This window comes from Gekko japonicus, unplaced genomic scaffold (assembly GCF_001447785.1).
Source record: "Gekko japonicus isolate JY-2015 unplaced genomic scaffold, Gekko_japonicus_V1.1 scaffold1081, whole genome shotgun sequence".
Classification (NCBI taxonomy): Eukaryota; Metazoa; Chordata; class Lepidosauria; order Squamata; family Gekkonidae; genus Gekko; species Gekko japonicus.
In genome coordinates, this window is record NW_015174304.1 from 151,411 (window position 1) to 175,077 (window position 23,667).

At 45.1% G+C, this 23,667-nt stretch overlaps 1 protein-coding gene across 1 annotated transcript in view; it reads right to left on the reverse strand.

Annotated features, from left to right (window-relative positions):
- FMN1 (formin 1) overlaps positions 1-23,667 on the reverse strand; it is a 242,427-nt gene that overhangs the window by 64,990 nt on the left and 153,770 nt on the right. Inside the window, exons 8-13 of the mRNA XM_015424121.1 lie at positions 17,846-17,907; positions 16,382-16,470; positions 10,245-10,374; positions 8,918-9,064; positions 5,616-5,675; positions 800-920 (exon numbers count right to left, since the gene is read on the reverse strand). Coding sequence (XP_015279607.1) covers positions 800-920; positions 5,616-5,675; positions 8,918-9,064; positions 10,245-10,374; positions 16,382-16,470; positions 17,846-17,907 — 609 coding nt within the window. The remainder of the gene's footprint in view (positions 1-799; positions 921-5,615; positions 5,676-8,917; positions 9,065-10,244; positions 10,375-16,381; positions 16,471-17,845; positions 17,908-23,667) is intronic.

Genomic DNA, 23,667 nt, shown 5'->3' on the forward strand with positions numbered 1-23,667 from the left:
AGGTTCATTATGGCCTTCCTGGAGCCCCAGAATTCAAAATTGTGTGAACAGTAGAGGAAGGCTAATGTGTATTAACTCCTTGGAGGATGAGAACTCATCCATGCAATGTCTTTACCTGCATAAAATTGTTGGATTGTGGCCCAAATGATTACAATTCCTATTATTAGTAAAAGTTCTCAAATTTATTATACCACTGCTACAAATCCTTCGAAACAAATATTTATATTACTAGACTCTCATATTAACATTTAAGTTCAGAGACCCAGTGAAATTTCTCATAACTTACATGTCCTGAGGATATTGGCACTATATATTAAGAAATGTATTCCCACTGGTTTTGTTTTCATGCTTGATCAGGCCTTGTTTCGGCCCGGAGCTCACCGGAGCAATGCTCCGGGAGAGAGGAGGCCAGGGGGCGGGGACATGTAGTAAGCCCCACCCCCTGCTCCCAGCAGCCTTCCCCTCTGTCGGATGGGAGGAGAAAGAAGAAGTAAGGTAAGTTGTGGATCCCCCCCCCCGCGTTTCCAGACCCTGGAAAGCCCTTCCTGACCCTTCCCCCCGTCTTACCAGGCCCGTGCTAAATCACGGAGCCCGGCAAAGCACTTCCCGACACACACCCTGTCTTGCCAGGTCCACACTAAAACGTGGAGCCCGGCAAAGCCCTTTCCGACCCCTGGCTTGATCATTATTTTTGTGTCTCTTGCCAGCTTACCACTAAACTTCCAATTAAGCATTGGTAGGATTGGTTTGCAGGAAGTCTGAACAAAAGATTTTTAAATGGTACAAAGTTCCAATTTACCTTCGAGATCTCTCTTCAGTTTTCTTAAGTCTTTTATTAGGTCTTCAAACTTTACTTGGGATGCCTGGAAGAAATCCTGTGGTTCTGGTAAAGGAAACACACTCTTGTCTGTTCCTGCTTCCTAAACAAGACAGGAAAACAAACAACCATCTAGTATCAAACTTTTGAAGAAAGAAATCAATGTTCCCTTAACTTTTCTAACATGATCTAAAGCAAAATTCGAGGTTTTCAATAACGTGTTTTGAATTTTTAATAACTCAATATCAATAGGTTCAAGGTATTGGTAATTCTTCTAGAGAAGAATTTGCATAACCTTGTGTGTATGTGTAAAGTACCATCAAGTTGCAGCCGTCTTACGGCAACCCCACCATGTGGTTTTCAAGGCAAGTGAGAAGCAGAGGTGGTTTGCCATTGTCTTCCTCTGCAGAGTGGTTTTGGTGGTATCCCTTCCAAGTACCCACAAAGCTTAGCTCCTGAGATCAGGCCATACCATGCTGCCTTCCCTCTCCACACCTTGTATAACTTTATTAATTTATTTTAAATATTTCCACATGATCTGAAATCCTGAGCAATGGAAAATGCTCTTGGGCACAATCAACTGTACAGTTAAGCATACTTAAACTCACTGATGGTTAATGCTATGTTCAACTGCTATGCTTGTATACTCAAAGGGATTTTTTCTCATAGGAGAATGGAGAGCTACCTGTGAACAGAAATCTGCAGAACCCTTGGAACAGAAATATTTGTTCTCTTGCAAGAATTTAGAAACATGGTTCCTATGTATTATTTAGAAAATGTATATGCCACCTTTTCAGAGATCTGCTCAGGGCAGTTTAGTACTAAAACAATAAAACAAGGGCATTAAAAACAAAACAAAGCCATTAAAACAAGTCAAACATTAAAAACAATGGAGGGAATAAAAACAGCATAAAACAAACAATGGGCAGTCTAAAATGATTTTAATTAAACAGTCCTCAGGATACAAGAAGACCATAATTTACACTGTGTAATCCACCTTGAGTCTCAGTGAGAAAGGTGGATTACAAATAACCCAAATAATTAAAAAATAAAATTACAGCGCAATCCTGGGGGGAGGGGCTCCTGAAAGTACTCAGGGAGCCAACTGACCCATATGTCTGCATACCTCCAAGACAGACCAGCATAAAGGCCAGTTATGATGGTGCAGGCCCCAAGTGGCTCTTGGGTGCCAGTGTGGGTGTGGGTGGTTTCAGGGGCATGGCCAGAGTTAGTTGGCTCCCTGAGCCCTTTCAGCACAGGAACACCCCCTGCCAGAGGTGGAAAGTTACATCACAAAAAACACAGCATAGCCCATAGGCACCAATTGAACTGAAAAATCAAGTGCCCCCCCACCGCTACAGCCAAGCCCATTGGGCCCAGAGGAGCTGAGAATGCCTACTACAGGCTTGACCAATCACCTTCACCCACAGGGGTGGGTGGCCAAGCCCCCTCCCCGGTACCCAATTGCGGCCCCATCCACCCTACAAAAACTTCAGCCAGGACAATTTACAACTCAACTCAATACACAGCACTGGACTCTGTCTCAGAGCTCCCTGCCATGCAGACTTAGAGCAAGCAGTGAGGCACTTTGGTGGTGGGAAAAGCACAGAGAGGGCACTTAGCACTACACAGTGAGCATTTTGCACTAACACCCAAGGAGGAGAGGAAAGTCCTTGCCATGATTTGCAGTTCAATAAAGTCTGTGTTGAGCCACAATGACATCTCTGTCTGTGTGGTTCTGACTAATTTACAGGAGTTCCATGCTGCTCCATGCCCCACTCCTTCCCCACTCCATCTGAGACTCCAGGGGGGCTGCCCAGTGACGTGTCTAAGAGGGAGGGCTCTTGGGTGCCTTCGGCAACTGTGGATGGCTCTGCAGGTGCCACTGGTCATAGTCATCTGCCAAAAATAGCAGGGGTCCAGCAGCACCTCCAAGGCTGACCTAACACCTTGTAGGCTGCTGTGTGAAGGGGGTACGGGCCAGAAGGTGGTTTGGCGGAATGAGCCAGCTTGGTGTGGTGGTTGGAGTGTATGACTAGATCTGGGAGACCCAGATTCCTATCCCCACCTCTGCCATGGAAGCTAGGTGGGTAGCCTTGGGCCAATTGCACACTCTCAGTCTAACCTACCTCACAGGGTTGTTGTGAACATAAAACGGGGGGAGGGGAACAATGTAAGCCACTTGGGGTTCACATAAGAACATAAGAGAAGCCAATGTTGGATCAGGCCAATGGCCCATCTAATCCAACACTCTGTCACACAGTGGCCAAAAATACCAGGTGCCATCAGGAGGTCCAGCAGTGGGGCCAGGACACTAGAAGCCCTCCCACTGTTGCCCCCCCCCAAGCACCAAGAATACAGTGCATCACTTGCCCCAGCCTGTGAGTTCCTATCTCTACCTTGTGGCTACTAGCCACTGATGGACCTCTGCTCCATATGTTTATCCAGTTCCTTCTTGAAGCTGTCCATGCTTGTAGCCGCCGCCACCTCCTGTGGCAGTGAAAAATAGGCGGAAAAGGTGGGCAATGAATAGCGTGAATTAATGAAGTTTATAAGTGTGGCACTAGGAGAGAGGGTATTGAAGACCTTGAAGTTATTTCTTTCTTCAACAGGTATCACCCTGGCACCCCAAATGTTGCTAGACTGGCGTTTCTCCAGCTGCACCAGATCAAGCAGTTGGCCCTCTTCCTGCTTTGCCCTGACCTAGCCACAGTAATCCATGCAATGGTCACCTCCAGGTTAGACTACTGTAACTCGCTCTATTCAGGGCTAACCTTGAGACTGATCCAGAAATTACAACTGGTCCAGAAAGCAGTGGCCTGGGTTCTTACTGGAACCCCACTGATACTGCACATTTAACCAGCGCTTTGCCAGCTGCACTGGCTCCAGGTTGAATACCAGATCAGGTTCAAGGAATTGGTATTAACCTCTAAGGCCTTAAATGGTCTGAGACCAACGTATCTACGAGACTGCCTCTTCTGGTATACCCTCAGAAGAGCATTATGCTCTGGGGAGAAGTTCCTCCTGGTGATCCCTGGCCCGAAAGATATCTGGCTGTCCTCAACCAGAGCCAGGGCTTTTTCGGCCCTGGCGCTGACCTGGTGGAACTCTCTGCCTAATGACACCTGTGCCCTGCAGGACCTGGTGCAGTTCTGCAGGACCTGTAAGACAGAGATGTTCCACCCGGCTGATGGTTGAGGACAGCAATGTTTTTTTCACTGAGTCTAGCCTCCCCCATCTTTCCCTCCCCCCAGGTAAGGATATAAACTGGGCCTTGAAGCACCATCTAATAATCTGAGATAGTCTTAGATTTGTTATTGTTTTAACTATTTTAACTGACTGCAAATGTTATTTATTGAAATGTGGTTGGTTGAATGTATTGCTGAAGTATTGTTCACTGCCCTGAACCTACGTATAGGGGAGGGCAGTCTATAAATTAAATAAATAAATGTGTGTCTGCTCGGGGGGGGGGGCTTCTGTCACGCAGGAGGAAGACATCTGGGAAGGTATCACTGAAGGGGCAGGGAGTCCCCAGAGTCAATGGTTGGGGGACCCAATGCAGCGGCCAGACGTGATGTTTTTGGAGGGGTGGGGTGGGTACTGGTAGGGGAGGAGGGCACTGGAGTCAGATTCTGGATGCTGTACCAAGGGAGTTGGCAGCAGCTAGAGTCCTACCACAGGGGAGGGATGCTTTCTCCTGGGGCATGAAGGGGTTGGTGGAAGCTGGCAGGTACCCAGAGGGGCTACTGATGTCACAAGGGACAGTGGAGAGAGCCAGGAGTGCACTGAGAAGGGATGGATTAAAGCAACTGACTGGATTACCCACTGGGAATAATGGGAGAAGCTGAAATGCCCATTGGACATACTGGCAGCCAGAAATGCCAAGTGACTTGCATGGGTTCCATTGCAATACATTACTTTACATGACGCTAATGATGAATGCAGAACGGATTTTGATTGACGGTCTCTGGGCAGATTGCTCTGGGAGTGGAATAACAGCCGAGAGTGGAATGGCAGTCATTCCAGTCCCACACTGCTTCTGCTCCATTGAGGAAACAATTGGGGGATCTGAGGGCAGAGCTGCATGCCTCCACATGCAAGCCCACCCCGGTGGCCTCCCTTCTGCTTCACCACTTGCAGGGGTGGCCGAGGGGGTGCAGGGGTGTCCTCAGCAGTGTGCCTGGGCTGCTGGGAAGCATGCCCACTGGTGAGCAGAGGACACTCACAAATCCGTAGGGTAGCAACAACAACCCCCTTCCACTTCTGCCCTCTGATCTCTGTGTGGGCATTGAGGCAGCTGTGGATGCCCGTGGGCCAGATAGCTCAACCCCCCTCCTCACTGTCAGGGGCCCAGAACAGCTGACTGGAGTTTGACCATTTAAGGGGGTGGAGTGTGTACTGCTGACAACAAACCTCCTGTGGCTCACCCCTCTCTGCCCCCTGCCTGTTACGAATGCTGGACTCCACCCCCTTGCCACATGACCCCTGATTGGCTCTGGTTGCCTTGTCCATCACAGTGCCACCACCTCTGTGCAACTCCTCCACTCACAACAGCAGCGGGGTTGCTATGGACTCTACCATGTTCAGATAACACTGCAAACCCATTGGATTTGTCTGCTGGCAAGTGCATAACTTATCCCCATAGAGAATGGACTAGGGGCACTGTAGTTACGTGGCAGTCGGCCACCACAGCGCAGATGTGACACATAATTGTTCTGCCTATAAGTGAAAAAAGATAAAACTTCTTAGTTAAAAGACTAGATTTTAACATAAGAACTGACTCCAATAAATAATTTACCTTGTCACAGTGGCGTAGGAAGTATGTAACGACATAATCCACAAGATTAATTCTATTATCCTAAAAATGAAGAAAAGATTCAACAAGGATCGAAAAACACCAGTAGGGATGTAATGAGATTTTTTAAAATAAAAGCCCCACTGCAGTCTGAGATATAAAAAAATCCCCTTTCATTTAATAAATTATATTAAGTTGTTGACTTCAAAATCATATAACATCAAAGCTGCAGGAAGTAGATATGATAAAAAATCAAAATATTATAAACTATATTTAATTTGCCCTACCACTGTAAACTCAGTATACATAATAATAGATAAGAATATTATTTTGTAAAAACAGTGAATGAAAAAAAATAAATTTTAGATTTATTTATTTAAAAGATTTCTATGCCACCTTTCCAACCAATTTACACATTAACACTAGTTGTTAGTGTGAAAATGTCCACTTTGTATTCCACACTGCATTGACACTGGATTCCACACTGCATTCACACTGATCTGGGAATTACCTGCCTATTTTATTCAGACTCTGAAGCTAAAGTGCAAAGAGACGAAGAAAAACCATTGGTGCAGTGAGGAAGAAACATGATTCTAAAATATTAGAAACCCCTACGTGTTTTGCTTAAAGTTCCTCAGGGGGATCTATGGTATATAAATGCAGTACTGGTCCCACTAAACCAGTAGTGCTGCATTTATATTCCACAGATCCCCCTGAGGAAGCTTTGTATGAAATGTGTAGGAGTTATTAATATGCTGGAATAAAATTTTCTTCTTCACTGCACCAATGGTTTTTCTTCGTCTCTTTGCTCCAACTGGTGCTGCCCTTCAATTTCTTCATGAAGCTGAAGTGTGTTGGATTTCCTTAAGACCTAATGCCAGTGAAGCAAAATAAATGGTTTACCTACACTAGCAGTGATGTGGCAGCAAACATTGGTATTGCTAGTTGTCATGTAAGGATAGTTGTACTCTACTAGCACAGGAGAAGGATGAGATACTCTGGAGGTGGATGCATGGTGTCTTTAGGTAGATGATGGGAAATCTTAAGTGCCAAAGCAGTAGGTCCAATAATCTCTGTCCTCGTTACCACACATAGGATGCTGTGATGACTCTTGTTTAAGGTACCATGGTTATTAAGAACTGTGCGGACAATTTTACAGCTTTAGCTAAAATTGGGGGGGGGGCGTGTAGGTAAAGGCTTTTTCACATTCTCATTTTACTTGTTGTTAAGGTCCTGTTTCTTCAGGGTCCCCCCCTTCTACATGTGTTTTACTCCCTCTAGTGGTTGATTTCACATAAAACAGGTTTATTTCTAGTTTATTTTCCTGTAGATTTAAACCACTGGGAAATAAACTGGAAATAAACCTGTTTTATGTCAAATCAACCACTAAAGGTAGCAAAACATGTGTGGAACAGGAAATGGGAGCTTAACAATGAGTAAAATGAGAATTCAGAAAAGCCCTAAGTAAAGCTCATGGCATGGGTCTGATTCCTAATACTTTCCCTCTGGCCCCTTTAGCTCTATGCTTCTGCCATGTGCAATGTGGCCCTTTTTAAGGGAGAAACTTTTGTTCTGTAGAAAAGGTTTGTAGAACCTGTGTTGCCTACTAAACATCTAAATGATTGAAATCATGAGCCATGTTATATGATGAAAAAACCCAACACATATAAAATTGTACAAGATATACAAATGATAACCACATACTGACATGGGCTATATTCCTTGCATTTCACACAGCAAGTTATTTCACTAATATATATCCCAGCAAAAAATCCCTCCTTTTTTATCAAATAAAAACAATATTGCTCATATCTATGTACTCCTTCCCTATTGTTATATGGGGATCGAATCAATTTAGCCAAGCTGAACTACAAAGAAAGACAAACTGTCCTTCTGGTATGAAATCACTAGTTATAGGAAATTATTAAATAGCACAAAAAGAAAGACACTGAAGTATATTATATGTGGAACGTCTTTGAAGTGTGCTTTTTTAGAGGAAACATACTGCTACCAGAGCAGGGTTTAGCTGTGCAAAATATATAAAGAGAATGTATTCAATCTAATTTCAATTTTATTACTATTGTGCAGCAGTAAAATAGTCAATTATATGAGCCACTATTTGTTATAAATGCAAAACAATACAAAAAACTTTATTGGCAACAGAGCTGTCTGCCTAGATGATACATACAGACTGGGAAATCAGATTGTAATTTATAATTTACTAATTTATAATTTACGCCGAAGAATAGATGCTTATGAATTGTGGAGAAGACTCTTGAGAGTCCCCTGGACTGCAAGGAGATCAGATCAGTCAATCCTAAAAGAGATCAACCCTGACTGTTCCCCAGAAGGCCAGATACTGAAGCTGAAGCTCAAATACTTTGGCCACCAAATGAGAAGGGAGCACTCACTGGAGAAGACCCTGATGCTGGGAAAGATTGAAGGTCAAAGAAGACGGGAACGGCAAAGGATGAGATGGATAGACAGTGTCATCGATGCAACAAGCATGAAATTAAGCAAGCTCCGGATGACGACAGAAGACAGGAGGGCATGGCGTGATGTGGTCCATGGGGTTGCAAAGAGTCGGACTCGACTTTGCGATGGAACAATAACAACACAATTTTTTCACAATAAGATCTCACTGATTTATATTGATTTTGGTTGGTACTGTCATCATGATAACAATCCCTTTATCATTCGATCTTAACCATGAGCCCCCTAATTTGGTGGGGTCATAAGAAAACAATAGCCATCTATCATGACATTTTGTGTCTTCTTCATTTGCTGCTGCAACTATTATTAACAGTAGCCCAGCTGTCAAGACATACTGTGCAGTATACAATCCTTTGCATAAGAAATCTGATGGCATGTTACACAAGAGTAGTAGAAAGTTAATTTTTATATAAGATCTGAAAGTGTTGCACAAATCTCACTCATGTTGTAATCCACATGTGCACATGGATCCCATTATAGGCATGACCCTCAATAGTCTTATGTCAGACATCTATTTTTGCCTAACAGTCACTGAAGACAAGGATATGTGACCACAAGCTATTCTATAGCTATTACCTTAAAAAAGAAGAAGAAAAAAGGGGAAAGTTCAAGGCACTTGGCTGCAAGCCTGCAAGCACGCAAGCACTGGCTACTTTGTAGCGGCATAAAGTAAAAATAAGAAACACAGATCAAGAGCTATAGACAGGACTAATATCTGAGTATTGTAAGTTTCATGTGTAACAAACAACAGGAGTCAAAAAGATACCACTGCCTTTCAATGTAGCTCATTTAAGAGAAGCGGAAATACTTACTCTACTTTTAACATCCTTCAGTTTGGGAAGTATTTCCAAACCAAAACCATCTGCTTGACCACGTGTCCTATTTCCTCCATTCATGTAATTCCCAAAAGCCAGAATCAAACCCAAAATTTCTTTCACAGTTTTCATGTCCAGCAACTCCTGAAGGATTAAGGCAAGTCTGTTAACATAACAGAGCAGCGCAAAAGACACAACTATTTGAATTTGACTTGGTCTCCCCATATCACTGTTCTAGTGTAGACTGTATTTTATTCGGATAACTTATATCCCATTTTGATGTGCATATAAAACAACATTATAGAAAAACACCAACCAACAGCATAAAAACTAAAATACACATGAAATCCATGTCTGATTTATTATTATTTTTTAAATGAAACCCTTCCAAAGCAATGCTTTATCTTCTGTTACTGAAATCTGAATTTGGAAAGTACATTGCAAACATTATTTCTGATTTTTTCACAAATGGATATGTGTCATTATGATGAAATGTTGTTTGCATGGCTTCAATTTTTAGCCTCTTAAAGCAGTTCTATGACTGCTTTACCACCAGTCAAGATCCAGTGTTCAGCTTCATGTAGCTCAATATGTGTCTTTGGCAGCAAGATAAATTAAGATCACGCCAAAGCAAGCAGAGGGCCATGTCCCCATGGAATAAGGTCAAATCAAGAAGACAAACACAAAAAGCACATGTGTGCAAAAATTAAATCTAAATATTGAAAATTTTAAATATACAAACTTAAACCAGCTTCTCTGTTCCTAAATTTCCACTCAGATTCAAAAGCTACATACGGTTCCCCACATAGTCACAGTGGCATTACAAGTGTCTGTCCTTGCTGATGGAAGCTCCTGACATCCCACCCTCAAATGCAGAGCATGCATGGTACACAAATACTCCCACGTATTTTAGGGTTGCTTTTGTAAAGTTTGCTTTGTAGCATTTGAATTTAGTTATTTTGAACAAATGATGAATTCAAACTAAGCTTGCCATTTATTATTCAGATCCGATCTAATTCACTAAAATATATTAATAACTGCGGATATTTTATTAAAATATTTAAACCATTTGGTTTTAAATGCAAGCCATGTAACTGAGATACCACAGTCTCATTTCTATTAACCCACCTAAAATTCCAATGATTTTAAATTCTTTCAAAGTGCATGGCTAAATCATTAGAAAGAATATTGATGAACAACATTTTAAAGAGATTTGCATATGAATCCTCTGTATTTTCATTTGGAATTAAGTTCTATGAGGTTTAGTCCTAAACTAAATGCATAGGATTAAAGACTTAGTTTTCTTTAGTTTTGACTCAGCTACCTTAGAAACATGAGTAATAATGTCCACTTTACGGTGCACTGCAGTTATCCCCTCATTGAAAACAGACTGAAAGATTATACATTGGGCCCGTTCTGCAAAATTGGAGATTTGGGATAACTCATACAAAAACCTGTGAAAAAAACAACAAATATTTACTGTTAAAATTCCCATTTAATCTTATTTTACATTCTTTTGGTACATAGAAACTACTATAAAGAGTATTGTGTCTTGTTATCACTAAGCCTCCAGAAAGAGACATATAAACTCCTACTCCATAATATGAGAGAGAGAGAGAGAGAGAGAGAGAGAGAGAGAGAGAGATATGCTGTCCTCTGCTGGTTGGAAAAGTACGTATAAACTGTAGTTTATTTTTCCAAAGCAGTTGCTTGATGTAGGACTGGGTTGATTCTTAATGGGTTTGAACATTGATCCCAAAGTGCCTGTGACAAATCAGGTCATTTTCAAGCCGAAATCCTAAATACATTTCCTAGGAAATAAGGACCACTGATGCCGGGAGGACTTGCTTCTAATAAACATTTTTAGGATCAGTCAGTTAATATCGTTCTAGCTATACAGATGCACTGGAAAGCTGCATGACACAGGGACTGGGAAGGCACTTTGTACTGGTAAACTATGAAGAGTTCAATGTACCACTTAGGTCACCTAAATCAGTTTTTAGACTCCTCTTTCCAAATGGAGTGTTCAGTGCTTATTTGTACCCTATTTTAAGCGTCTTGGTTTCTTCACAATTAGTTACTTGGTGTAGTGCTGAAATTATCTTACTGATGCTATGAAAGATTAAGTCAAGTTTATTAAATGGCTGTAGCAAGATATAGGCAGATCTAATGTGAATCAAAAGAATTCTACTGAGATCCAGGCACAAATTCCGCTGACCTGCAATGTTGACTCACTCCCTGTTTCTTTGTCACCTCCTGTGAAGACTTAGGGTTGGATTCAAGCTTTCCTGAACGAAGGCAATTTGCAGAAGAAGAACTTGCTGGCCTTCCACAAGCAGGCCCTTGCACCCCATTAAGCAACTGCTGAAGATTGAATCAAGATTGAGGTTCTGTGGCTGGGGGGGGGAATTGGGGTAGGGGTACTGTTATGTATTAAGATAGACTACACATGCGCTTGGGTTTGCACGTGGTCAGGCGACCAAGCGCAGCTTAAGGTTCTATAACAATAGCAGGCAAGGATCCGAAAACTAGGTCACCTCAGATCCTACGCCCAACCTATGATGGATAGCCACCATGTAAATAGCCTATCATGGGAAGTGGTGTGTGTGTTGGGTGTGGTGTGTTTCACAGATTTAAGCAGGGTCACAGCCCTGCAAGTTGTCTTGTGTTTTTACCAAGTTCCAATAAACCATGAGCTGATCACTTCTATGTGTCCAAACTCAGTATATTACACTGGCGATGAGGGTGGGATCCCGATGAGCGAGCCTGACCCAGCAGCCAAACCAGCATCGCAACACGAATTCCCGGACTACACAACCAGCACTGCACCATGCACCGAGCCTCGGCTCACCACATTTCACACCTCTCCTCCTCGAGTCATGGCTGCCGCTCCAAGACAGATCACTGCTTTTGACCCGGCTCATCCCGAGCTCTGGAAGCATGGGTTGAACAACTGAAGTATTTCGTCCATTTCCAGGACATTGTGGAGGCGGAAAAAGAAGAAATCACTCCTGCTCAGCACATGTGGCATCTTCACGCTGCGTCTGGTCCAGGGCCTCATCGCACCCAAGTCTCTGGAAGAATCAACGTACGAGCAGCTTGTCAAGGCCCTCACGGATCACTTCACGCCTTAACCCACCAAAATGGTGGTGCACATGGACTTCTTTGCATGAACTCAACAGCCCAGCAAAGTGCACACCGACTTCATGGCCCAACTGCGGAGGCTGGCCATCAATTGCAGGTTTTCTGACCTCGAGGACGCCCTCCTAAACCAATTTGTATGGGGCGTCCGAGAGCCCAAGCTCCGCAGGAAGCTCATCAGCCATGACAAGCTCAACTTGGAAAAAGCCTCTGCATGGCCACCACGTTCAACAAATCCCAGCAGGATCGGCCGGGCCAAGGCACACATCAGACCTCCACGTTCCTGCCCTCCAATGTATTGGATGATGATGAGGTGTTCCAGGTCCTCCGCCACACTCGCCAGGAGTCATGACCGCCGTCTGCTACTCCCCCACTGGCAAAGTCAAGTGCCCATGCGCCCATGAGGAATGGTGCCCAAACGCCCTGCACCAGCTGCAGTGAGGTCCACGACCGTCGTTCCTGCCATTTCTGGGTTGCGATCTGCCAATCCTGCAACAAATCCAGCCACATCGCCCATGCCTGCCATTCCCGAGGGGCCCGACGCCAGCCAACCACACACCAGGAATCTGCAGAGCTTCACATGATTGCTGTTCGCCACCACCAGGTATTGAACTTGCCCCGAGACATCCCTGATAAGATTAAAGTAACTGTTTTAATAGAGGGGGCCTCCTGAAATGGAACTGGACACAGGTTCCTCCATTTCCATCATTTCGGCAGAGACACTCCGAGGGCTCTGTCTGCGGGGAGGGGGGTTGAACCCAATTGACTTTACCCTCTGTGACTTCCAGAAGAACCCAGGAGTCAGGCAAGTTCAGAGTGCAATTTTTGTTGTTCAGTCGCAGTCGAGTCTGACTCTTTGCGACCCCATGGACCAGATCACACCAGGCCTTCCTGTCTTCCACTGTCCTCTGAAGTTTGCTCAATTTCATGTTCGTTGCATCTATGACACTGTCTAACCATCTCATCCTTTGCCGTCCCCGTCTTCTTTGACCTTCAATCTTTCCCAGCATCAGGGTTTTCTCCGGTGAGTGCTCCCTTCTCATTTGGTGGCCAAAGTATTTGAGCTTCAGTTTCATTATCTGGCCTTCTGGGGAACAGTCAGGGTTGATTTCTTTTAGGATTGACTGATCTGATCTTCTTGCAGTCCAAGGGACTCTCAAGAGTCTTCTCCAGCACCATAGTTCAAAAGAATCTATCCGTTGGCGCTCGGCCTTCCTTATAGTCCAACTCTCGCAGCCATACATGACTACTGGGAATACCATTACTTTGACCATGCGGACTTTTGTTGGCAGGGTGATGGCAGGGTGCAATACTGGGACTTTAATGGACTGTTAGACCTGGTGGTGGTAGAAGACCAGCTCACCAGTCTGCTGGGACTGTCCTGGTTTGCAGCATTGGGGTTCAAGGTGACGGGCATTCACAACGTACAGCTGACGGACTTTAACAGGGTGTGCGAGGAATTCCCAGCGGTATTCGATGGCACGCTGAGGCATTACATTGGTTCCTCAGTCTCCCTCAACCTAGACCCAGCAATCCACCCCATCCGCAGGAAGGCCCGGTGGGTTCAGTTTGCCTTACGACCTAAAATCGACCTAGAACTAGACTGCCTCATAGCCCAGGGGGTTCTGGAACCCGTACTGCATGCCCCCTGGGAAACCCCGATCATGACCCCAGTGAAGCCCAATGGGGATGTCCGGATATGTGCTGACTATAAGGGCACAATCAATAAGGCTCTCCAGGACCACACATATCCTGTTTCCATAGTGAGCCACGTGTTAGCTTCCCTAGTGGGAGCCAAGGTTTTTGGGAAACTGGACCTGGCCCAGGTGTATCAACAGCTCCTGGTGGACGATGCCACCACAGATGCCCAAACGATTGTAATGCACAGGGGCACGTTCTGGATGAGCCGGCTGCAGTTTGGGGTCAGTGTGGCCCTGGGGATCTTTCAAAATCTGATGGATCATCTCCTTAAAGGCATCCCTGGGGTCCAGCCCTTCTTTGATGATGTTTTAATCGCTGCACCATCGACAGAGGTCTTCGCCGAGAGGCTCCGTGAGGTCCTGCAATGCTTCAACCCTCTGCCAAATGACATCCATGCCCTGTGGTATCTTATGCAGTTCTGCAGGGCTTGCAAGACAGAGACGTTCTGCCAGGCCTTTGGTTGAGGACAGCAATGGACACCATCTTGGCTGGCACTCCCTTGCTCCTGCTCCCACCTATCTCCCTATGAGATGGGGACACAGTTGAACTTGTATATACTAACACCATCTGAATATCATAAACTATGACATTGTTTTAATCAGTTTTTAAATTGCTGGTATTGTTTGATTATATGTTTTCTTATCATTGTTCATCGCTCAGAGCCTTGAGTACTTAGGGATTGAGCAATTTATAAATCTCTGGTGGTCCCTACCTAGTGGAATGAGCTCCCATATGAGATCAGGGCCCTACGGGATCTGTTACAGTTCCACAGGGCCTGCAAGATGGAGCTCTTCCACTGAGCCTTTGGGTGAGGTGGCGGATGTCCCTCTTCCCTCCTGGCTACCTCCCCTTCAGTGGCCTGGTTCCAAATAGACACCAGGGTACCCACTGCTGAATTTTAAATAATCCGACTGACATCGGAATTAACTTCTCAACATGGTATTTTATGGCTCTATTGTTTTAAATTGGTATTTTAATAGTTGTTTTATTGGTATTTATTATGATTGATGTAAACCGGCCTGAGCTGTACTCTGGGGTACCACAAAAAGTGGGGGTTGTGTTACATCCCTCTCCTCACTCTCAAATTAAGGTTGCCAGGGATGGGGGGTTTACCAGGAAGGAGAGGGAGGCCCAGGCAACGTTGCTGGCAATGTGGCTATGTCATGTCTGCCATGCATCAGAAGTGATGTCATCATGCTGTGACGGCATGGTGATACTTTGGAATTTGTGCAAAAACTCTATGGTAAAAAGGCTTCTACCATACAGTTTTGCCCAAATACCAGAGCATTGCTGTGATGTCGCTGATGTGATGATGTCACTTCCAGTGCACACTGGAATAGACATTGCAGGCAACATAGCCTGGGCCTCCCTCCTTCTCCTGATAAGTCCCCCCCGCCGGCCAGCTGATTGGCGGCGGGGAGTAGGGCCTGGTGGCGGGGCATCCCCTTCTTCCACCAGGAGGGTTGGCAACTCTATAACAAATACATCATGACCAATGCTCCCTCTAAAATGTGGAGTCCTGTGAGCAAAAATTATACTTTGTGAGCTACTGACATTAAAGTTGTGAGTGAGTGATTTGGCTACTGCATAAATTAGTTTGCTCTGGAGGCTAAGAAACGGTGAGCTAGCTCACAGTAACTCAGCTTAGTGGGAACACTCATGACTTGCAAAATGAAGACCTTCATGAACCCAAAACATGACCAAAATTTTGTTTACAGATACAGTGAACACTATAGCAAAAACTCCAACTCAGGGAAACAGCATGTGCTACCTTGTACTATAAATGACTCCTCAGTGAATGCTTGATAAATTAAAATCTATAACTATGGGTACAGGTGAACTGGATGAGCCTTTCTAATCTACAACTGCCTGATTTGATCAGGGACTACTTTGAGTCCCCAATCTGGCCTTCTTGCTGCAGCATGAATTTGGGGCTAGCATTTTCAAGTGCTTGCAGCATTTCACATACTTTATCTCAAAGATGTCACCTAATTCTGTGCATATCTATATTGTTTATTTAAAAAGATACAATAGTTCACTGTGGTACTATGATCAGGGAAAAGTAGTTTACATGGCCTACACCTTTATGACTGAGTAATGTGGACAACATTGTATAACATTTTGATTTCTCACTTCAAACAATCAGGTCTGTAGATGAATAACATACAGGGAACACAGACATTCAGCATACATTCCTGTGCTCAGTTACATGCTGAAACCCATTGCCTTTGGTTACTCTAATAAAACACAGAATTATAGCCTTTGTTTTTTTCAAATTGATATTCCCCAAAGAATGATGCTCAAATACTGAAAACATAGTACCCTGAGGTTAGGAAAAGAATTAGCAAGTTTAACTTACAGGAAGGTAGGGTTAGGCTCATTAAGAAAATAAAAGGTTTAATAGAATGAGCTGCCTAATTTTATGAAATCTCTGTTCAAGGAAAGGCTAGGCAGACATCTTTGGGGAACAGTTGAGTTATAGGATCTCCAAGTGTTAGGATAGGTATTTGTAAATCCTTGATCTTATTTTACTCTAGTCACAATGATATGCCATCATTCTTCTTTCAGGTTTCTTTTTCATGATGAGAAAGTACAGGGACAGCCCCCCCCCCTTCTTACTGTTCTGGCTTGTCCAGGAGTTTTACTTCTTCTTCTTTTGAAGTGTCATAATACTGCTTTATTTTCTCCAGTTCATCCCTTTGCGCTCTCTGTAATTGCAATGAAATATCAGCAATAAGTTTTGATATAATCAGTTTAGAGAGTGCTAATCACTTGTTTTGACAAAGAGGAAGGGATTCAGTGACTCAACTGTATCTACAGGGGATTAGCACTACCAAAACTGACAGCACTGGCCATTTGTTTTGTGGTACATATGCAGTCCTCTCTAGAGCTAGAAGTCAAAAGAAACATCAGTGTAGGATGCACTTGTGTGTCATTACTGATCCCAAAGTTAACAGTCTGCTTCTCTGCACATATATGCCTTGCTGGACTGAGGCAACTGTGCTCTTTTAAAAAAATGTTTGTTGCTGAAGCACTAAGGATGCACATAGTCCTTTATCTGCAGGTGTCAAAGTGACAGAGTTTATATGCTTTCCAGCTTCAATTATCTTTAATTCATCTCAATACAAAGCCATTTTTCAGAGTGTACTGATAAGCTTGCGGCAAAACTATATGAAGTAGCTAATTTAGAAGTTGAAGTCCAGAGGTAGGATATATGCCTTCCATGCAGAAGACCCCAGGTTTATTCCTTTGTATCTCCGCATACAGGGTCTTTCCAGGTACAGAAAGTGAGAAAGACCTTCCCCTGCTAGAGACCACTGCCTGTTGGAGTTGGCAGTGGTAAGATTGCAGGGGTGGACAGTCCATTTAACTTACAGGGAAAGTTCCCAGTGGACCATTGCACTGGAGGGCCACTGGCAGCCAGGAGTAAGCAGAGCCAAACACCAGTAGCGCTGCCAGCATTGCAGGGACTATTCAGTTCAGAGTCAGAGCCAATCAGAGGTCCCAACAATGGCAGCTGGCCGATCCACTGCCTCCTTCTGAGCTGTCATCACCTCATGTCAGTGGAGGAGGCCACAAGAACTAAGCACTGTTGCAACCCTTCCTGCCCTTCCTTCTCGTGATCCACCTAAATTCACAGAATCAGCATTGCTGTCAGATGGCCATCTAGCCTCTGTTTGAAAACCTCCAAAGAAGGAGAGCCTACCACATCTTGAGGAAGCCGGTTTCATTTTGTAGTTGTATTGTTTTCTTTGAAATACTTTGGACATTTTTACCTTATTGTGCTTCTCAAGAATGAATGACTTGGTCTTCCAACATTTGCTAATTAGGTGGAAATTTGACAAATGTGGTAGTAACTTAGCAAAGGAGACCGAAAGTATACAGGGAGCTACACGATATGCTTGAACAATTCAGCAGCTGTATCTGATGTAAGGTGGCAGACACAGAGAATGGATTACAACAAACCAACATTTTTACTGAAGAAAGACAATATTTGTAAAGAGACAAACAGGACATGAAACTAGATTATCTCACTGTGTGTATGTAAAGTAACTAAGCAGAAGCTGATGTTTTAATACTTACATTTTCATACAGTGCTTCCAGTGTTTCTAGGTCTACTACTGAATCATCCACATTTAGTATAGCTAAAGAAAAGATAAAAACAATGTGAGCTAATCAGTACAGTGTGCTAAATGAGCTCAGGGCCCAAGCAGTATTCTTCTGCAGCTGGAACAAACTTGCAACATCAAATCCAAGCCCATATATACAGTATAAGAGCCATGAAAAAAAAATCTGTTTTATTTAAGAACATAAAAAGAGTCTTGCTAGATCAGAACAGTGGGATATCTAGTCCAACCAGTTGCCCTGGAGGGTGAACAAACACATGTAGAAGCCAAGGTTATCCCTGATGATGCCTCCTACCTAGCAATCGTTTTCATCGCTTTACTGCCTCTAGATATGCTGTAATAGGAGCACATTATGGAAACAGGCTGGAAATCCAGGTCAGGCCCCACTCCATTTATAAAGTAAAGCAGGAACCCAAAAGGACTTGTGGGGGGGGGGAGGTTTACCTTATTTCTCCTTCCTCCATTATTTCTTCTTTCTCTCCCTGAAAGCCACCATAGCCTCTCCCATTTTCCTGCTTTGTTCACCCCTTCCCACCTAACAGACAGCCTGCTTTTATCTGCCCCTCTGTCTTTAGTTCCCCTCACAGCAGCCTGTACCTAGGAAAACTATGACCCAGTTGCGTGATTCTGGCTGCTGGACCAAGCCAACGTGTATAGTAGTGAATCATCAAGGACTTGTAGGCAGAGCATGTCACTGTTCACTGTATTTCCTTCCACACAATATTTTCCCTTTCCTTCCTCCCATATCCTTTTTCCTTTCTCTGCCTCATTCTCTCTACCTCAGCCACTTATCAGCCTACCTTTTATCTGGCCTCCATCTTCAGCTCTATTTATTTATTTACTTAATTTATACCCTGCCTTTCTCCACAGTGGGAACCAAAGCAGTTTACATTCTTTCCTCCTTTTTCTCCTCACAATAACCCGGTAAGGTAGGTTAGGCTGAAAGCATGTGACTGGCCCAACATCACCTAATGAGCTACCATGACATAAATCAAGCCTAGAATGCTATGGCTGCCTATCAGTTGCCACTGAGAGCTTCATTTAAAAAAAACAAAACCCTACAGGTATTCCCGTTACCTCTTTGGTTTTTTTTAAACTCTCAATGGCTCCGGTCACACGGGAAGGAAACTGCAGAGGGGAAGCGTGGCTGTTTGCCCCGGGGCAAACTAAAGCACAGTTAAGTGATCAGACCTCTTGTGGAGGTTCTGTGGAGGTACCGTGGAGGATTTGTGGGAAGGGAGAGGTGCCGATCACAGGACACGCCTGCGCGCAACGAAGAAGCGCGCGGTGCGGCAAACTGGTTTTCTTTTTGTGTGTACACGACGAATGCGCATGCTCCATTGGGTGCGTGTGCGCATCCACGGAGACTTGGGGAAAAAAACACACCTTTTTCGCAAGGGGACATGGGTGGGCGCCGGATGCCACTGGAAACGCGATCAGACGCCCGCCCTTGCCCCGCAGTTTCCGAAAACTAGTACCTCCGAGGTACTAGTTTTTTGCTGCGTGTTTTCGGCGGGAAGCCTCAGTTGTGCCACGGAAGCGCTACGCTTCCCAGATGTGCCGGTGAGATCGCGCCCAGAAACTCCGCCTGTCTTCCGTCTCTCTTGCATGGCTAATGTTCCGTGTGACCGCAGCCATTGTAAATATATATATTTTTAGGTTTCACATTCTTCTGCAAACCTGGGGCGTTTTCCAGGTGTGTAGAAAGATCTATTCACAGTTCCAGTCACTGGATTTAAGCATTCTAAGATTTGGCTATTAGAATATACAAGTGGGGACCCACAAGAATTTTTTTTAAAAAATTTGCGGGAGCAGCTATCTCATTCCACCCATCTTTGCTTCTTCCCCTCTCCCCCTACTTTCTACTTTTCTCTGTCTCTCACTCTGTCTCCCTCCTGCCACCCCTTTTCTTCGTCTCTCTCTCTCCCATGCCTGTTACTTCCTATTTCTAAATTAGGCTTGCCATTCCCCCTCAGTGGGGGACAGGGGTTTAAGGTATTGAAGGCAAGAGACAGTAGTCAAAAGAAAAGGCTTTATTCAAATATTGCTCAGCTGAGGACTGCTTTGCAAAGAGCAGCACTCAAACTTATATGATTTCATAATAGAACTATATACAATGTTACCAGATTCAGGAGGTCTGATTGGACCTAAGCAGAGCCTCAGGATAAGACATTCTGCATGGCTTTAGGACCAATAGGCAATCTTTATTAGGGAGCCAATCCCAACAGAGAGAACCAGGATACTACAGTTTAAACATAACATAGAACATAACACTCCTCCCCCCATGGTTCAAATATGATAGTCCCTAAGGTAGGCAGAGGCCTGCCTCGTTCAGGTGGACCTTCGTGGTAGCGGCGTACCTTCCTGAGAATGCCCGCCCCAATGGGTGCCCTGAGAATGGCCAGAGTCCATGTGTTCCGAGGGCCCATCAGCACCGTCAAAGTCCTGGATGGGTTCTGAGTCGAGTTGGCAAGGTGCCGGCTTGACCGGTGGCCTGGATGCCCCAGCAACCCGAGCAGGAGACCATTCCCTGCGAAAAATAGGCACCGCAGGAGAGGGTGGCTGAACTGGCATGGCTGCTCAGACAGAAAACAGTTCTCCCTGTTGACTGTCAGCCTCCTGGGCAGGAGGTGGCATTGGTGATCCTCGGCAGAATGCATCTCCTGGGCACCGACAATGCTCTCCACTGAGAGAACGCCAGGAACTGGGGTGTGCTGCAAGTCTCGCCAGGAACTGGGGTACATTGCAATAGCTGGGGTGCATTGCAAGGTCTCTTCCTGCGCTGGCCAATGACATTGGAGTTGGGCCAAATGACAGCAGCGGACTTGCCCTGCCTCATCCTGCACCTCGTAGGAGATGGGTCCTGTAGCCCAGAGGATGAAAGCTGGGACCCAGTGCGGACCTTCCCCATAGTTCCAGGCATAGACGGTGTCATCCGGAGTGAAGGTCTTCATGCTCCCAGAGGTGATGGGGTCATGGCTAGAGTCTCGTGCAAGGTTCGGGTGGATGCGGCTCAACCGGGTGCATAGCTGGTGGCCCATAAGGAGCTCTGTTGGGCTCTTCCCCGTAGCTGAGTGGGGTGTGGAGTGCTGGTGAAGCAGAAAGTCTGTGAGGTTGGTCAGGAAGTTCCCTCCGCTGAGCCTGCAGAGTGAGTCCTTCATGGTCCTCACTATGCGCTTCACCTGGCCATTCATCTCTGGATGGAAGGGAGCCGAGGTGACGTGTCGGATGCCTCGCTCGTCTACGAACCTCTGGAACTCGGCAGAGGTGAACTGAGCTCCATTGTCAGAGGCAAGGAGGTCTAGCAGGCTGAAAGTGGCAAACAGGCAGTCCAGGCAGCAGGTGATGATGGCTGTAGTCATGGAGGTGACAGGGAACACCTCCAGCCATTTCGATGAGGCATCCACGGCTAGCAAGAGTGTCCTACCCTGAAAGGGGACAGCAAAATCAATGTGGATGCGGGACCAGGGACCCCATGGCTTTTCCCATGGGTGAACAGGGACTGGGGAGCTTCTGGTCTTGACTCCTGACAGGGCTGGCACGTTCAGACCCAGCCTTTGATCTGTTGGTTGAGCCCCGGCCACCAGACATAGCTCCTTGCTATCGCCTTCATCTTTACGATGCCGGGGTGCCCTGCTGTCTCAATTGGAGAGGAACCACGACCCTACTCCCCTACAGGAGGCATCCCTTGCTCACCGACAGTTCCTCTGAGCGTGACTGGAATGGTTGAAATTCGGTCTTGAGCTTCCTGGGCGGCCATCCCCTCCACACGTACTTGAGGATGCGGCTGAGCAGGTGGTCCTGGGCAGTGTAGAAGGCGACTTCGGGAACTGTGAGAGGAGGCTGAGGAAGCTCTTTGATAAGGAGCGTTTCCTGGATCGGGGCGCCATGCTGTTCAGGCAGTGGTAGGCAGCTGAGGGCATCAGCATGCCCGATGGCTTTAGGGCACAAGGAAAGGTGCTTAGGGTCAGTGATTGATTTATGACACTAGTGACTCACTGACATAATCTTTACATGTTTTAAGATGGGCAAGGGCCACATGTAGTGGCCTTCACAGATTCCAGGATCCTGGCAGCATCCATTACTGTAACCAGCTCAAAGTGATCCACAAAGCGATTGGATGCTGTGTTGAGGGTGTCTAGTGCCTCAGCTATCTTTTGCCCAGCATCTAAGTCAGAGCGTATTTGAGAGATTTTCTCAGTAATGAACTCTGCAAAGGTGTCACAGCCAATTGTCAGTAATCTGTCCGTATTTTCTACTTTGGTAGTGTATCCAGGATCTCAGGCAGAGGTATTTCATATTGCCTTTTTAAATAAAGAACTGAATCTTACTTAACTTGAATGTTTTTCCTACATAGTGCCAATGGTATGGCTCTGAGACAATGTGGGAAAGTGGCAACAATCATTTATAGGATGAATCCCTTATTGTTATAAAGCTTGAATTTCCAGAATAAATTGTGGCCCAGAAGTAGTTCATTTAAAGATTCTACCACATCCTACTTAACCAGTTTGTGATGTCATAAACTTTTGCGGGCAAGATGTTGAGAAGGCCCTTGACATACACTAAGGTAGAGCAGAGGATAAGTCAAGTTACTTATCTAAATGAATAAAATAAAAAGAAGAAATAAAGATGATGGGAATGCAAACAAACAATGCCAGTAAGCAACGTGAGGCCATATGGGGTTGGATCCAGTGATCAATTTCAACTATTGAAAGACGAGTGCTTTTTACCCATTCTCCCTTCCACTGCATATGCTTTGCACCAGAGGTCATTTCGGGGGGGGAACACAGTTCCCCCGGGTGAGGTGCAGGGGGGCGGGGCACATGACAAAGCCCCGCCCCCTGCTTCCGGCCGCCCCGCTTCCAGCCCTCATTCAGCCAGGAGGAGGCAGGAGAAGAGGGAGGGTAAGTTGCTTCCTCCCCGCCTCTCCCCACCCCTGCCTGCTTGGGGCCAGGGAGGGCCTTGGTCGGGCCCCTGATGTCAGGGGGTGTGGTATATGCTAATGAGTTATGCTAATGAGTTCCCCTAGCTCTTTTTCTATGAAATGACCCCTGCTTTGCACTGTTCCCCATCCCCCAGAAACAACATTTCAAATAGTAATAGAAGGGGAAGGGGAGATAGAAAATTCTGTTTGGTGATGGAAATCTACATTTGCTGAAGCATCAAAGACTGAATATTTACAATTGCTGTTACAGCAAATCCCATTTTGCCATTAGTATACCAACTCTAGATAAAAAGCATTTCATTTGTAAATAACTAGCTTGCTCCTAATATTCACTCCTGTGCCTGTAAATCTACATCAATTATTTAAAAACTTGTTGGTTTGTGAGAAAGATATGGGTACTTCAAATCAAGAGTGGTTGTGTAGCTCACGGACTGATAAGGAACAACTACTTGTGATTTATGTCATCATGTAACAGCTGTCTATTAGAAAGAAATTCAGATGTAGGAAAAAAGAAACATTCTGGCCTTTTTCATATTACCATTCTAAACTGGATGTTATTTATTGTTGGCCCGAGTAGAAGAAAAAGAGATTGGGTTTATACCCCGCTCTTCACTACCCGAAGGAGTCTCAGAGTGGCTTACAATTCCTTTCCCCTCCCCTCCCCTCCCCTCCCCACAACATACACCCTGTGAGGTAGGTGGGGCTGAGAACCGCCCTTGAGAGAACAGCTCTGAAAGAACTTATGACTGACCCAAGGACACACCAGCAGCGGCATGTGGAGGAGTGGGAAATCAAACCAGGCTCTCCCAGATTAGAGTCTGCTCTTAACCACG